Here is a 16,861-nt window from a genome sequence, read left to right as displayed (position 1 = left end):
TCATGACGCTCAGCGGCCGCGCTCCAGCAGTGACAGCGGGGCGGGTCCTAGGCGCGCACGTGCGGAGGTCAGCATGGACGCGCTGCCCGCTTGCTGGCTCCTCGCCGAGTTCTTGTGCGCCCTGTTAGCCTCGGAGCGAGGGGTTTCCGGTAAGTGCGGCCCTGACCTTTCCGTCCCCCCTTTCTGTGAGCGCTGCCCTCCGCCCCCCCCCGCCTTTAGTGGCCCGACGAGCTCCATTCATTGCGGCCACCATGCGGACTCCTTGGCGCCCCGCCTCCCGGGATCCGCTATTGGCCGGAAGCGGAATTCTGCCGCCCCCTCTTACCCGCTAACGGGGCTGCTGATTGGCTTTTGTCTTGTGAGCCGATGCTAATTGGACGGCCCATGGGTCAGTCTGAGCAACGCCCCCGTGCTGTCTTTGCTGGGCCGGCGGAGGTCACTGCCTGGAAGGGGGAGGGGGGCTGTTACCGCGTTGGAGCCGGAGTTTAGTCCCGGGAAAGGCACGGATTACTAGATCCACGGGTTGGAGGGACGGTTACCTTTGTGGCTCGGCTTGGGTTAGATGGGTGGTGGTGATGACCTCCTGTGATGGGCTCAGGAATGAAAACTTCACTTTCTTTTGAATGTGAACTTTCGTTATAATTCTAATGTGAAATCTTGTAAATAAGTTCTGCATGCACCATGGTTGGATAGGCTTATAAAAAAAAACAAACCAACCCAACCCTGAATATTTTCCTGAGTGTGTGATATATTAATGGATGTGGCAATGTCATCTGCTGCTGAATAGATCAGCAGCAGACAGTCCCAGAAGGCGGCTTTCTTTGGGACTGAACATAGTGGAGACACATTATATGACTGTCAAACAAAGGCAGGGTAGTATCTCGGTGAAGAGGTGGGCATTCCCTGCCATATCTCAGCCTATCCTTATACCTGCACCTGATAAAACGTAATGAAAGATGATACAGAAGCACCTGCCCCATCCCAGTTCTGGCCACTGCTGCCTTTGAATCAGCAAACTGTTGCACATAAAACTTTTTATATTCCTCAAATTCCAAGACAAAGGTGAAGACTGAATTAAAGCAGCATGATGACCTTGCAGCACTGCAGTTTGTATGGAAGAGCCACTGCCAGTGCTGCAGGATTGACACATTCAGACTTCCAACCAGGCTGTGCTCATCAGAATTTGTTAAGATATTGATTTTGATAACATGGAATAGCTCTTGCATATATGCTTTTATCTTTATCAAATCAGCCTAATTCTTTCTGTTGAAATTCAGGCTGATTTGATAAAGATAAAAGCATATATGCAAGAGCTATTCCATGTTATCAAAATTAATATCTTAACAAATTCTGATGAGCACAGCCTGGTTGGAAGTCTGAATGTGTCAATCCTGCAGCACTGGCAGTGGCTCTTCCATACAAACTGCAGTGCTGCAAGGTCATCATGCTGCTTTAATTCAGTCTTCACCTTTGTCTTGGAATTTGAGGAATATAAAAAGTTTTATGTGCAACAGTTTGCTGATTCACAGGCAGCAGTGACTGACAGGCAGCAGTCACTTTGGGTCACACCAAAGGTCCTTCCAACACAGTATCCCATTTTCTATAGCAGCAAGCACTGAGTGCTTAGAGGTCATATATAAGAAACAAGGCATGTGCAACGTGATCATCCTTATCTTGCCATCTGTTTTCTTGCAGCCATTGTTTAGGATTGCCCTGAACCTTGGGAATACCTCTGACTGTTTTAATAGCCTCTGATTGATGATTGGCCTGGCTTCCATGACGTTGTCTAATATTTTTTTACTCTATGTTTTGTTTTCATAATATAAAACAGCAGCAAGATAATTGGTTTCCAAATAACAGGTGTTGGAAGGCAACTAAACAAACAACCTTTATAAGCAATGAGTTTTAATGTATCAAGGCAATCCTCGGCTTTAAGGGAGTGGAGGAGTGGTTAGAGTAGCAGGCTGAGAACTCACCTTGAACTCCTTTGGAAAGGCAAACAATGAAATCTAAAATCCAAGTAAAAACTGTAAAGCCCATTCAGTTTCCATTTTCCCTGCCTACTGAAATGCAGCTGACCCTGCTTGAATCCTCTGGGCTTATTTCAGGCTTTATTGAAATTTGCTACTGCTGCAAAGAACTCTGGCCCTGTGTTATGTCTGAGTCTGCCTTTATTTCTGGATTTGTTTTGATATTGTGGCACCTCATGGACATTTCAGCATTATCCGGTACTTAGGCGTGGAAGTGATGATGGTGGATGATGTGCCTTCTGTTTTTTGTCTATTACCCTCAGCCTACTTGTCCTTTTCTTGTTTCTTGGAATTGGTGTAGTAAAGCCGATCTTTCTCTTTGCTGCTTTTTTTCACTAATGCTCCTAAATCATATGGCATTTTGTCTCCGTAATCCTGTTTTGTTGAATAGGCCCAAGCATTCCTTGTTTGCTTTTTTTTAAATCTATGACATTTCTCGTCCCCTTGTTAGTTCATCTCCCACTCCACAATTTGTAATCAAAGAATCAAAATAGTAAAACAAATTGTAGTAAAACAAATAAATAAGTAAAACATACCATTGTGCATGTAATAATGTTTACTTGGAGTATAGTGTTCATGCCTTAGATGTGTCATAATGACCTTTAGGCCTTGAGTTGCTGAGTTTTGTGGTCCTCCTTTGATTTCAGCTGTTTGTTTGCCACAGTGTGCTGTGACATTGAATTGTGCATATTCCGTCAAGAAGAGAGATTTGTGTTCTGGCCGGCCCGCCACCCGTTGCCGAATTTTTCCATCCTCTTCCAGGCCCAGCGCCATTTCCCAAACCCGCGCAAGTTAAATTCTCCTTATTTTTTGTCTCTGTTTTTCTTTCTGCTCAGGGTCTCCTGTGACAACCTGCCTGTCGCGACAGTACGCCTGCAGAACCGGCAGGTGCATTCCAGCAATCTGGCGCTGCGATGGGGATGAGGACTGCGAGGATGGCAGCGACGAGGCTGAATGTCGTAAGCTCTTGGACTCCAGCACCATAAGAGCTGGCAAACTGGCGCCCTTTAATTAGGGACAGTACAAATCTCTGAATATTGAATAGTGTTGGCAGAAATTATTATACTGAGGGGAGGGGCGGGCATGGGGTTTGTATAGAAAAGTAAAAAACGGTCCCACCCAGGCTGCCAGCTCTCGCTGTGGTGTAAGGGGAGCTCGCCACCTGGGCCACTACTTAAATTTAAAACAGAATCATTCCTCGGATCCAGTTCAATTAATTGGGACCGAGGGAGTGAGCTGGTGGTTAGAGCAGCAGGCGGAGAACGAGGGAAATCCCGCCTTTTCCCCCCCATGTTGCTGCTCCTTTTGCCTTTGAGGAAGTCGCTTCACCCTCTGTTGGGTCAGGTACAGACGTAGATTGTAAGCCCCCTGGGTCAAGAACTTGCCTGAATTGTAACTCGCTGTGAGCACAGGATTAGAAAAGTGAGTAATCAAATGTAAACCTTTGCGGGTTGCATACCTCCTGTTAGCCTAAGATAAGAATTATTCAGAGATGTGGTTTACTTTTTTTTTTTTTACAGGAAGTTTAATTCTGGTTTGGTCAGAGTCCAAACAGTTCCCTGTCCCCCAGTGGGTTTAGGTGATAGGATGTTTAAATGTACGGCCTTTTGGCCATATGAGGTTCTGAATCTCGGCCAAAAGGCCGTATAGCTTGTGGCTATTGCTGTTGCAAGCATCTTATGGTTAAGCGTGTGTGTGTGTGTTTATGTGTGTGTGTGTGTGTGTGTTTATGTGTATGTGTGTGTGTGTATGTATGGGTGTATGTGTATGTTCTGCGTGGCAGATGCACGGAGCCGACTCGGAACAGCTGCAGGGTTAGAATAGCTCGGAGCCTCAGGCGACTGCTGCAGAAGCAGTCTGTCTGTCTGTCTGTCTCTGCTCACTGTGCGCCCGTCTGTTACAGGGGAGGCCGCCTGCTCTGGGTTCTTGTGCTCTAACGGGCAGTGCATCGAGAAGAAGTGGCGGTGTGACGGGGAAGCAGAATGCGAGGATGGATCCGACGAAAGGCCGGAAATGTGTGGGAAAGGTTTGTAGTTCGACGTCGTGCGCCCCTATCCCTGGAAATGCGTGCACCACGGTACAAGGTATGAGGACATTCATACAGCACGGGGCACACCGCACTGTGGTCTTTATAGTGCACCGACCGCCTGTACGTGGATTTCTCAGTAAAGCGAGATTTAACCAGTTAACGTGGATCCAGTATCTGTTCATAGAATCTAATTCCTCATCACGCTGGTCTTGATTTGTTAAAGCTCTTTTCCTCCATTAAATGGCTGACTTGGCAACCGTATTCCTCCAGGTCCTTACAGTGTTTAATCTGCAGTTCTTACATGGAAACATCTCATGAACATCACCTGCTCTTGCCTTGTGCGGTTTTGTAACGTTTGTGTCTTTTGGGCTGTGTTTTTAGGGAACGCCACGTGCACGTCTGCACAGTTTCACTGCCGCAACGCGGAGTGTGTGCCCCGAGCGCTGGTCTGCGACGGGAAGGACGACTGCGGGGACAACAGCGACGAGAGTTCCTGTCCGTCCCCCGGCTGCAGGGCCCAGGAGTTCCGGTGCCTGACCGCGGGCCTCTGCCTGCCCGCAGCGGTCTCCTGTGATGGGAAGGAGGACTGCCCGGATGGATCCGACGAATCGCCCGGGCGCTGCCGGGCCTGGCGGCCCCTGCCCTGTGCTGACTCTGAGTTCCAGTGTGCTCCGGGCCACTGCGTCCCAGATGCCTGGAAGTGTGACGGGCACACAGACTGCGAGAACGGAGCCGACGAGGCAGAGTGCGACGACCGTGACGCCGACGCTACAGGGCACCCCTTAGTGAGATGGGAGGTGGCAGCCGGTAAGAGACAGCTCGCATCGCTGAATGTGTGTCTGAGAGAGAAGGATCAACTCGGAGCACTGAGGGGGAGAAAAAAGGGGTGGGCTAAGGGGGGATCTGAAGTTCTGTGCATGTGAAGGAGAGGAGGGTAGCCCAGGGCATTGAGCGAAAGAGGGACAGCCAAGGGTGGCAGAGAAGGAACCCAGTGGTACTGAGAAGAGAGCGACGAATGAGCAAGGGCACTGAGGTTGTGAGGGGTTAGGGGGCAGCACAGGGTGCTGAGAGCAAGAGGGAAAGAGAAGGTGCAATAATAAAAAAAACATTTCCAGCGCTAAGCTGCCCAGCCTGCTCCCGGGGTAAAAGTTCGTGTGTATGTCACTAACACACCTGCTTTCAGCTGTGTGTGGTTTTTGGAGGAGTTCCCAGGGTGGGGCTTTGATTATTGCTGCCACCACGGGTATTTTGGATCTTCCATCCTTTCAGTTTAATTACTTTCCTATACGGCCTTTCCAATACAAATCGCGGTGGTTTCCGGAGTTGTTTTAGTTTTGTGCATTAGTCTTCACCATGAAGAAGGAAACTGTTTATTGTGCGGTGAGCGCGTTCTGGCCGCTCCCTGGAGTTTGTCCTGACCTGGAGAAAGTCTTGCAGCGCACGCGGAGCTTTCTAAGATCCCCCGCACGTGACTGGTGCAGCAGACTCTAGGCCCTAGTTTCATATCCAGAGCTGCAACTTCCTGGTACGGGTCCTGATTAGGCCTCGGCCAGCTCTCCTCCCTGGATCTGGAGAGAGGAGGCAGGGGCCCGGCACCTCTGATTGTCGGCAATGAATCTCTGGGGAAGTCCCGAGGGAGCTTAGTAAAGCGCGCGCCCCCCCTCCTCAATACTCCCAGCTGCTTCCTAGCCATCGCCCCCCCCTCCTCAATACTCCCAGCTGCTTCCTAGCCGGCGCTGCCTGTGCCGAGCGGTGGTGGGTGCGGCCCGTGGCTTTCCGTGGTAAAAGGGGAGCACAGAGATGGGGCCTGAGGTACCCGCGGGGGGGGGTCTTACAGGGGCTAGCGCTGAAAACCAAGCAGCAGGGAGGTGTTCTGGGGACTTGAATAGAGCACGGGATGGTGTCCTGTGTGCGTGTGAGGGTCTCCTTTCTGCAGAGCTCCTGTGTCAGAGGAATTGTACAGAGCTAATTACTAGAGCTGGGGATCCTCTTCCCGCCCCGTGTCCCTGAAGCTGCCTTTTGGCCCTGCTCGTTTTTGGCCTGGGAAGAAGAGATCCAGGCTGTTTGTTTGTTTGGGAGGCAGTTTCTTTCTCATTTGGGCCTGCAGCTCAGTTGGAACAGGCCTCTCTTGGGCTACGATGCCGTGAGTCTACCTACAGATTTATTTTTTCCCTCCCAACTCTGCTCGGTCATTTCAGTGAACGTCCAAGGCTGATGGCCACGCACCTAGGTCACCAGGTATCACCATTAAGCAGTGACTCACTGGGACTTCCTTTTCCCGCCCCCCCACTCATCCCCAGGGACCGTGAGCTCTCTCTTGTTCCTAGCGCCAGTTGATCCATGAGGTTGGAAGGACCCAGCCCTGGGAATCAAACCCTTATTCTGCGCACGACCTCTGAGCCAGAGTCTTGCAGGGGGTGGGGTAACAGCTTTTATTGGACCAATATAAGAGTGCAGGTTTTACTGGGGTAATTCTCGTACACTGATAATAATACGTACGGAAGACTGAAAAAAGTGCCTTTCCTTTGCAGCGTTCCTAGGTCTTGTTCTGCTGACCTGTCTGGTGTTATGCTGCATCGTTCAAAGGAAGTGGAGCCGTCCGATGGCAAACATCCTGGAAGTTTCTAAAGAGCATCTGATGCCCATGCGGACAGGCCCCAGCTCTTCCTCCTACACGGTCAGGGTCACTTTTCTTTTTATGGGGGGGGGAGGGAATCGGGGGAGTATTTGGGGAGTACTGTCGGGGAATTGGAGTATTTGGGGAGTACTGTCGGGGGTGGGGAATCGGGGGAGTATTTGGGGAGTACTGTCGGGGGGTGGGGAATCAGGGGAGTATTTGGAGAGTACTGTCGGGGGGTGGGGAATCGGGGGAATATTTGGGGAGTACTGTCGGGGGGGTGGGGAATCGGGGGAGTATTTGGGGAGAACTGTCGGGGGGTGGGGAATCGGGGGAGTATTTGGAGAGTACTGTCGGGGGTGGGGAATCGGGGGAGTATTTGGGGAGAACTGTCGGGGGGTGGGGAATCGGGGGAGTATTTGGGGAGTACTGTCGGGGGGGAGGGAATCGGGGGAGTATTTGGAGAGTACTGTCGGGGGGTGGGGAATCGGGGGAGTATTTGGAGAGTACTGTCGGGGGGTGGGGAATCGGGGGAGTATTTGGGGAGTACTGTCGGGTGGGGGGGGTGGGGAATCGGGGGAGTATTTGGGGAGTAATGTTGGGGGGTGGGGAATCGGGGGAGTATTTGGGGAGTACTGTCAGTCTTAACCGCTAGGGGTGCAATCAGCGCTGCAGAATGGGGTGGAGCAGGGGAGATCTCGTTGGATTTTGTCGACGGGACATGGTTTCTTTGATGTATTTAGTGTGTTGGGCATTGACCCTGAGTATGTAAGGAGGCGTGAAGCTAGGTAACTCCCCCACGTGGGCCGCATCATCTCCCCACCCCCTTTACCCTCCTGTCTCTGGTGATGGGATGTTGGGCAGTGTGGGGGGGATCTGTGGCCTGTCCTGCTCTGGGGATTTCAGGAGCACGGCTTCCTTAGCCACGATTCATCGTGCAGTGAAGCAGAGCTGTGTGACGTGGGTCTCGCTGAAAAAGGGTGATAAGTAATGCAGAACCTAGCAGGTGGAAACTCAGCAACTCCACCCCCCAAATCCTATTGTAGATATTTGATGGGGGGGGCCATATTTTTGTTATAAGAAAGGGGGCTGGTGTGCTCTGTCTTCAGTGGCTGTCGCAGTGTGAGCCTGCCTCCCGTGTCCCCACAGTATCACATCTTTTGGTGCCTCGGTTACCTCAGATTGGGCATGCGCACAGCCTGGGCTATTCAGCGACCACCCTCCAGTTCAGCGCTGATGCTGTCTGTAGATCTGAAGACGGCAAAGGTTGAAACCAACTGGCAAGGTCCACGGTTGTGGGCAGCAGCAGCTTCCTGGGTGGTGACGTCACTGGTGATGTCACAGTGCTGTGATGTCATAGTCCTGTTGCTGTGGTTCCTCTGTGTGATATACCAGTTGCTCACTGGCACCAAACCCCTAGACGCTCCCCGGTTTGGCTTCATTGAGTAGGTCATCTGCTGCCCGTGGGAACCTGGGGCTATCCTTAGAAACAGAGGGTGAGAGAAAATGGATTTCCTAGCATTCGGCCAGGTTAATCCACACCAGCGAGTTATGCACCTCTACCAGCAGATGGAGACTGAGCAAAGCTGACGTCGTGTGTGTGTGTGTGTGTGTGTGTGTGTGTGTGTGTGTGTACACTATATATATATATATATATATATATATATACACTATATATATATATATATATATATATATATATGCAGGGGTGTATATATATGCAGGGGTGTGTATATATATATATATATATATATACACACCCCTGCATATATATACACCCCTGCATATATATACACCCCTGCATATATATATATATATATATATATATATATATATGTAGGGGTGTGTATATATATATATATATATATATATATATATATATATATATATATATATATATACACACCCCTGCATATATATATACACCCCTGCATATATATACACCCCTGCATATATATATATATGCAGGGGTGTGTATGTATATATATATATATATATATATATATATATATATATACACACACCCCTGCATATATATACACCCCTGCATATATATACACCCCTGTATATATATATATATATAACCCTAACCCTAACCCTAACCCTATATATATATATACACCCCTGCACCGACATCATCCTGCCAGTATTCCTAGCCTTCAGCAGATGGTGGACTTGCATCTCCCTACTGGGGATTGCTTATAAAAAAAAATAATAATTTTTAGAAGGAGAAAGAAGGAAGTTTAATTTGCCCACTCTCCTGTGGTGGTCCCTCCCTCCGTCGAGTTTTCCTGAGGTGATAACTGCGGATCCCTCCCTCAGTAGATGGCCTCAATCCAGTAGCTGGTTTTCCGGCACGGACTTAGCTGTAGAGAGAGAAACAGCTGAGAGACTAGCGGGTTCAGGAAGCTGAACGCGACGGTGAAGGCCTTTGCCCTCTCCTCCCCACAGCTGGAGACCGACTCCGTACTCAGCGGGGACGGGCTGAGCTCAGGTGAAGAGTAAATATGAGAAAAACAAGGGGAGTTACTTTTTAGGGATTCCCCTTCTGGTCTCTGAGCTCGGCGTGCCGGTCCAGCGTCCACTCCCGTCTCCGGGGGAGCTTGGGGAGTCGTGGCAGCTTGGCGGGTTGAGCAGCCTTTTTGGCTAGGCCCTGCTCTCGGGCTTCGTTTAGATGGCAGGTGGTAGACCGCGGCGGCATTCACGCGCTTTTCTATGCGCAAGTCTGCCGCGAAACGGTGTCTGACGTTGGTTTGCGCTTCTGCACGCTGGGCGTCAATTACTTCTGCCCCCGAGGGTAGGTAAGCTTTAGGAGGAGAGGGGAAGGAAGGTTAGGGTAGGGGGGTTAGGGAAGATCCCTCCCAGTCCGCTTCTTAATCGGAGCAGACGGGGAGGGAACGGGGAAGGCCCCCGATGCGTCGCCGCGCGGAGTTTGCGTAAATTCACTGCCCCCTTGCACGCGCTGCCACATACACGTGCGGATTATAAAATCCTGCGTGCATGTGTGCACAGCCCACGGATTTAACACGCGAGCGCATGTTACGAAGTCGGCGCGTTCGTGTGCGCGCGCGCCAGGAGCTGCGCGCGCGTGTTATCAAATCTGGCCCTAAGTGTCCAGTTGTACGCGTGTATTCAGCAGCATAGCCGGGCCGCTGAGTATTAATCATAACAGCCGTCCGCGGTGGCCGCTGAACGTGGGCGCATATTCAGCCATTTTTGACTGTTGACCCCTAGGGGGTCTAGTGAAACTGAGAGCCTACATAGAGGCACGTAGCTCTAGTAAATCTTCAAAAGGGCTCGTTTAGAGGCCTAATTCGCTTTGAAACTTTGCTGGATTTAAGGGTGAGATAAAGGAGGGAATGTGGCAAGCCCTGCGCTCCCGAGTGGTGCTGCAAAGGCGTCCTCTGTAAATGGGGCTGCTGACCGCGGGCCTAAGGTTGAACATCGGTGAGAGTGTGACGGGGTTTGGGCTGTGCATTAACTCCTAAGGTCAGGAGTCGATCTTTTTCCAGCCGCAGGATAACTCCCCAATTCTTCTTCCATTGCAAGTATCCTGGGGCAGAATGACAAGTCGGTTTGTCTGCCTCAGAAACTACTTGAGCCTGATGGGGGGGGAGGGGGACGAATCGGTTGTTAGGGCCCCTGATGCCCTACTAGACTTTGGTTTGGAGAAGGATTTCCCTTTTGCTAGCCGGTTTTACCGGCTGTTATCTGTCTGCAGATGGACTGGCGCCAGCCCTTTTCACTCTTGGTGGACTGAACCTGTAAGGAAAGGCCATGGCAGCTAGAGCCCGGGGTTGCAGGGGAGCTGGGAGCAGCCCTGTATGTCTTGCATTTTCAGTAGCTTAAAGGGAGGAGGGGGGAGTGTAGCACATTCGGATTAGAAGGTAAGCGAGGCTGCCTTGGAGCGTGCTGTGGGCTAAAACCGTCCTGCAAAGTTTTAGTTGGACGGTGGCGGGTGATATTCTCTAGGGATGTGCGTTCGTTGGCATTCGTTTCGCAGTACGTGCTTACCTGTGCTTGTATAATGCGAAACGAATAAAACGAATGCCAACGAATGCACACCCCTAATATTCTCTGCACAGAAGGAAGATGCCTGATGGAAAGGAGCAGCTGGCCAAGCTGATTCAGGATTTTGGCTTTTCTGCTCTGTCAGTGGCATCTTGGCCGACACCCCCCCCCCCCCCCCCATGAGGTTTGCCGTAAGACATCGGGACAATCCTGGGAGCGTGCTGTGCTTTTTTTTATACCCCCTGCCTGTGTTGTTTCTTCTGCAGCTGGCCGACAGGAGGACGAGGGACGGTGAGGACTGAGCCCAGCCCATTTGCTCTCCAGCTGGCCCCCCTTGGCTGTGCTGATCGAGGGAGGACTCTGCCTCTGGACCTGCTTCACAAACTCCGGATCGATTCATGGTTTTGGGTTTCTTTGAAGAATCGCACTGCGGGGGGAGTATTTGGTGCTGGTTAACGTGAGAACCCAGATTTGTCTTTTTATCACAAGGGGCTGAGGGTTTTTTTGTTTTGGTTTTTTTTTTGAGGCAAACGATGAACATGCGAAGGGCGAGATCAGTGCTGTTGTAGTTGATTCCGAGAGGACAGGAATTCGTCTTCCAGCTTTTAGTGCTTTAGAGTTTGAAATCTGGCGGCAGGCAGCGATGTAATGAGTTTGTTAGTGTCGCCCGTCACGTCCTGTAGTTGGGGGGGCAGGAGTGGAGACGCCAGACTCCTGTCAGGGCTCCTTCCTCTCTCCGTGCTGGGATCGAGATGAATCTCCTTCCGGGCTGGGCTGGCACTTCAGGACCAGAACATACACTTTTTTTCACTTATTTATTGCTACAAAAGTTATTTATTTTCCAGGTAATAATTCTGCATAGAGAGCAGGAGGAAGGCAGGGTTATTTCATTTTTTTCTTTACAGGATTGCTCAGTGGCATGGGCGGGGGGTTACCTCGTGTCTGTGTAGGAATGTCTCGGTCACCCACCCTCACCTCATCCAGCTGTGCACCTGCTGGTCTCTCTCACGGCACCGCTGCAGGACGGGTGTCGGGTGTGACCAAGGAGCCGCACTGTCGCGCGCGCGCACTCCGGGTCTGAGACACAGCCCGTGCGTTGGGCCTGGATATGGTGGGAGGGGAGGGCTCAGCACGGGATTATCTAGCAGGGTTTCCACAGGGCCCGGCTTCTTACCAACTCCCTCAGACCAGCGGGAGGCCAAGTGACCTGGGCGCTTTTAGCACTCCTTGCTGAGAAGCCGGCGTGGCCCAAGGCTGCCAGCACTGACGTCACAGGGGCCCAGCGGATGAGCGCCGGACCCTAAACGTAGCCACGCTCTTCCAGAATTGATATATTTTTTTTCCCGAGCACTGGGGGGTAGGTAGGTGACCCTGTCTGTGTCTTTACATTTGGTGTGACCCTTTTCAAGCCTCGGCGTTTTTAACCGTGGACATTCCTTGCTCAGATGCGATGAGCGCAGCGACCTGTCCTGCTTATCCCCTGCTGGACCCTCCCATCTGCCCCATCCAGACTTCTGCCCGGCCTCCCGTCTCCCAGTGGGAGACCTCCAGTCTCCCACTGGGGATGCCAATTTCTTTAAAAAGAAATAAATTATTAAGTTTAAACTTTAGGTGGGTCCATATTTGGAAAGCCAGGAAGCGGGTAAGGGATCGAGTTTGCGGAAGATCTGCTCTACATAACATTTTGTGCAGACAAACGGCGTGGGCTTTTAAAAGGAAAGATTTATATGGGCAAAATAAATACATCCTCTCCGCCTCCTGCCCCACCACGGGGAGCTGTACCCCGTGCCAGGGAAGGGCAGGTCAGCCGCAGGTCTCTCTCTCACCTCGCCAAGGATTAGCGACTTTCCTTGCGTATTTAATGGTTAATATGTTGCATCACTCTGGTCCCCCGCACGTGTTGTCACGCTGGCCCTGCAGGCGGGTCTCCGGGTCTCGAAGGCGTGCAGCCTGCTTTTCTAGCCGTTGTAAATCAGGTCTTCCACGTTACCTTGTCATTGATTTTCTTTGGATAAACGGAAATAAACGCAATGTTCCTACTTGGGTTGAACTTTTTTTCTCTCCTGTCCAAACTTCCGCCGCAGGACCTGTCTCTTTCCCCCTGCTACAGGCACGGATTCCTCCTGCTGCTGTGCGTCCGCTACGTGGAGCCTGCCAGGTCGAAGGAGCTCCGAGCCCTGCTTTAAGGGAGGGTAGAAGAGATTTTACTTAAATTTAATTAGAAAGGGGCCTGAACTGTGCCAGTGACGAGGGGGTAAAAGCTGCTAAGTGCATTGGATTTTACTAGGGGTGGAGAGGGGGGAGAATCGCGCACATGGAAGTGAGGTGTTGCTTGGGGTGCACAGGTGCGAGGGCTAGAGACGGGGGTGACTGGTACGGCTCGAGAAGGAAGGAGGATGTCTTTCACGAGGCCCATGGGAGGAGGAAGGGAAGGGACATGCCAGCCACCCAGCTGGCAGGGGAAAATTAAAGTCGAGGGCTGTCCTGTACCCACGTTTCATCGGGGTTAGGGCCAAGCTGCGCTCTCGCCGCCTGCATACATGAGACATAGGAAGGAGTCTCCAGCCAAACTCTCTGAGCACGAATGCCCAGCGCAAAGGGAAGGTTGCAGTATTTCTCTCCTGGTGAATGTATTTTTACAAACATCCTCTGCCCTGAACCTATAACACTGATTTAAAAAACTGCGTGATCTCCACTGTGCAAGTCATCAACCACATGGTCCACCTTCAGTGAGGGGAGTCTGGAGTTCATCCTCCCTGCATCTTGTGCTGCCCCAGGTGTAGCTGCTGTTGACAGGGAAAGCAAACATTAAACCCCCCCTTTCGTTTTGACTCGGTAAAAAAGTTCAAATTTCGTAGGGAACAACTCCAGCAGAGGTTCCTAAGATGCAGGAAGGGTCTAGGAGCGTGGAGCTGAGCCAGGTTACTGGCGTAAGTGTAACGTGCAGTTATTTGCTGTGGGGCAGGCAGGGCCTGGGCCCAGGAAAGGAACGACAGGGCCCCTCGACACCTGCGTGGCTGAATTAGAGCTTCTCTGAGAGCCACACGATTACAGATGAAGCTTTCAGGGACCGACAAGGCTAATGGTACGTTAGGAAAAGGGAAATTGGGTCTTACCTGCTCATTTTCATTCCTGTAATACCACAGATCAGTCCAGACCAGTGGGGTATGCACTCCCCCCCCCCCCCCCCCCAGCAGATGGAGGCAGAGAAAAAAAAACCTTGAGGCAGCGCTATATATACAGCACTAGTGCCACCTGCAGCTCCTCAGTATGGGTCGATCCCCAAGCAAAAAAACCACTGGAACCAACCTGGGGTCGCTAGGGCCACACTATACCAACCAAAGAACAGGGGTGGTTTACACCTGCCTAACCTGGCCTGGTATTTTTGTGCAGCTCAGCTGCGTGCGCTAGTTAACCTTACATCGTTCCCATGACCCCCCCCCCCCCACCATGGGTGCGGTTAGATCAAGCATTGTTGGGGACCTTCCCAATAGCAGCATTACCCTGGCAGCCTCACTCAGTATTTTCCTTGCGCACTACACACTACTCTTAGGATTTGACATCAGTGGAAAGCTACATTGGAGGGGACCGTGCCATCCTCCTTGATGACTTTTTTTTGCATTCTAATTCTGTATACCCCCACCTCTGACATCTCTGTGACTACGAGGCAATGGGCTCAAGCGGGAATTACTGGATTAGACCATGTTCAACAACAGGGTACCCTCATGTCTTGTACACAAATCTGTGCTCAATATTCACTTGCTGGTACTGACTTTTTGCATTATGCTAAGTTATATCATTTTGTCCACAGAGGGGTTGAGAAGGGGCCATCTCCGATTGACCGGAACGTTATTTGAAAACTTTTGTAAACATGCCGCAACGATTAGAGGTGCTATATCCAAAATCTATGCCCTTCTTATTGGCAAGCACCCTGACGAGCCCAAACATCGCACATCCTGGGAACTAGATTTTCAGACCACTTTAGAAGAAAAGGATTGTTATATATGCTATGGCTCATAAATGCTCCGTCTCCACTGGGCCTACAGGAAAACTGTTACACGTTACTCCAGCGGTGGCACTACACTCCTGTAACTTTACATAAATTCAAACCTTTTCCAGAGGAGTGCTGGAGGGGGTGCGGCCACATTGGTACATTCGTTCATATTTGGTGGGCATGCCCCAAGGTGGCAAAATGATGAGGGGAATGGAACAGCTCCCCTATGAGGAAAGACTAAAGAGGTTAGGACTTTTCAGCTTAGAGAAGAGACGACTGAGGGGGGATATGATAGAGGTGTTTAAGATCATGAGAGGTCTAGAATGGGTAAAGCTGAATCACTTATTTAACATAAGAACATAAGACATGTCACATTGAGTCAGACCAAGGGTCCCTCAAGCCCAGCATCCTGTTTCCAACAGTGGCTAATCCAGGCCATAAGAACCTGGCAATTACCCAAACATTAAATAGATCTCAAGCTAATCTTCCTTACTGATTAATAGCAGTTTATGGATTTTTTCCTCTAGGACCTTATCCAAACCTTTTTTAAACCTAGTTACACTAACCTCACTAACCACATCCTCTGGCAATGAATTCCAAAGCTTAAGTAGGTGCTGAGTGAAAAAATATTTTCTTTGATTTGTTTTAAATGAGCTACTTGCTAACTTCTTGGAGTGCCCCTAGTCCTTCTGATTTACATTAACCTGTTCAAGTCCTTTCATGATTTTAAACACCTCTATCATATCCCCCCTCAGTCATCTCTTCTCCAAGCTGAAAAGTCCTAATCTCTTTAGTCTTTCCTCATAGGGGAGTTGTTCCATTCCCCTTATCATTTTGGTCGCCCTTCTCTGTACCTTCTCCATCGCAATTATATCTTTTTTGAGATGCGGCGACCAGAATTGTACACAGTATTCAAGGTGCGGTCTCACCATGGAGCGATACAGAGGCATTATGACATTTTCCGTTTTATTCACCATTCCCTTCCTAATAATTCCTAACATTTTATTTGCTTTTTTGACCGCCACAGCACACTGGGCTGATGATTTCAATGTATTATCTACTGACGCCTGCATTTCTTTCCTGGGTGGTAACTCCTAAGATAGAACCTAACATTGTGTAACTGTAGCATGGGTTATTTTTCCCTATATGCATCACTTTGCACTTATCCACATTAAATTTCATCTGCCAGCTTCCAATCTCACAAAGTCCTCCTGCAAGTTATCACACTCAGTGAAGTTAGCAAGTAGCACATTTAAAATAAATTGGGGAAATTCTTTTTCACTCAAAGCACAATTAAGCTCTGGAATTCATTATCAGAGGATGTGGTTAACGCAGTTAGTGTAGCCGGGTTTAAAAAAAGGTCTGTGCAGGTTCCTGGAAGAGACGTTAATAAACTGCTATTAATCAGGTTGACTTATGGGAATAGCCACTACTTATTACTGGCATTAGTAGCATAGGATCTGTTTAACGTGTGGGTACTTGCCAGGTATCTTTAAGCTGGATTGGCCACTGTTGGAAGCAGGATGCTGGGCTTGATGAATCCTCCTGTGGCAATTTCCTATGTTCTTATGCATTCTGCACTCTGTTACTCCTTTGCAGGATCTGTATTTATAACTTTCTGTCTCTAGAGCAAAAGAGCAGTTCTCTGTGCTCAAGCTGCTGCTACCCCTACTACACACTGCTATAGTGCTACATGACCTATGCAATGACAGTCCCTGCTCAGTAGAGTTTACAGTCTAATAAAGCCTGATGAAAGCAACGAGCGGGCAGCACAGCACAGTGCATCATCCTCCAGACGCCATCCTCCCAGGAGCAGGACGCGGCTCACTTCAAACAGTTAATGCAGCCAGCAGGCAAGGGTCACCCCTGGCACCGTGGTGGCAGGATATGTTCTTTACACGCTCAGATGTATTCCTGCACAGCAGGCAGCCAGAGTGGACGCTGCCGCCGCCGAGTGACTGGGGATAGCTCCAGGGCTGCGTACAGCACAGGAAGCAGCCGAGCTCCTGGACCTTTTTCAGGATGTCTGTCCTCTGGAAGAAGCTTGGGAGCTGTGGCAGAGGCTTGGAGGTGTGAAAAGTGCACAGGCCAGTCGGACAGGGGGTGCCTTCACGTGGCCAGGGGCCACTGTCCCCCCCCCCGCACACCAGCTTTAGTGTGGATAGAAGAGAGGGGGGGCA

The 16,861-nt window shown here is 50.3% G+C and overlaps 1 protein-coding gene across 2 annotated transcripts; it reads left to right on the top strand.

Annotated features, from left to right (window-relative positions):
- LOC115082407 (low-density lipoprotein receptor-related protein 8-like) lies at window positions 1-12,726 on the top strand. 2 transcript variants are annotated; one of them, XM_029586632.1, is made up of 6 exons: window positions 1-149; window positions 2,867-2,989; window positions 3,934-4,056; window positions 4,441-4,866; window positions 6,591-6,736; window positions 10,954-12,726. In XM_029586632.1, exons 1-6 carry the CDS (start codon window positions 74-76, stop codon window positions 10,987-10,989), a joined length of 930 nt encoding a protein of 309 aa, XP_029442492.1. In that variant the 5' UTR covers window positions 1-73; the 3' UTR covers window positions 10,990-12,726. The 2 variants fall into 2 exon arrangements, with proteins under 2 accessions (XP_029442492.1, XP_029442491.1); XM_029586631.1 differs by lacking the exon at window positions 1-149 and adding an exon at window positions 1,948-2,228.
- Window positions 12,727-16,861: the final 4,135 nt, after the last annotated feature.

Source organism: Rhinatrema bivittatum, unplaced genomic scaffold (assembly GCF_901001135.1).
Source record: "Rhinatrema bivittatum unplaced genomic scaffold, aRhiBiv1.1, whole genome shotgun sequence".
Lineage (NCBI taxonomy): Eukaryota > Metazoa > Chordata > Amphibia > Gymnophiona > Rhinatrematidae > Rhinatrema > Rhinatrema bivittatum.
The sequence above is the reverse complement of the archived record's forward strand: the minus strand, read 5'-3'. Positions and strand labels throughout refer to the sequence as shown.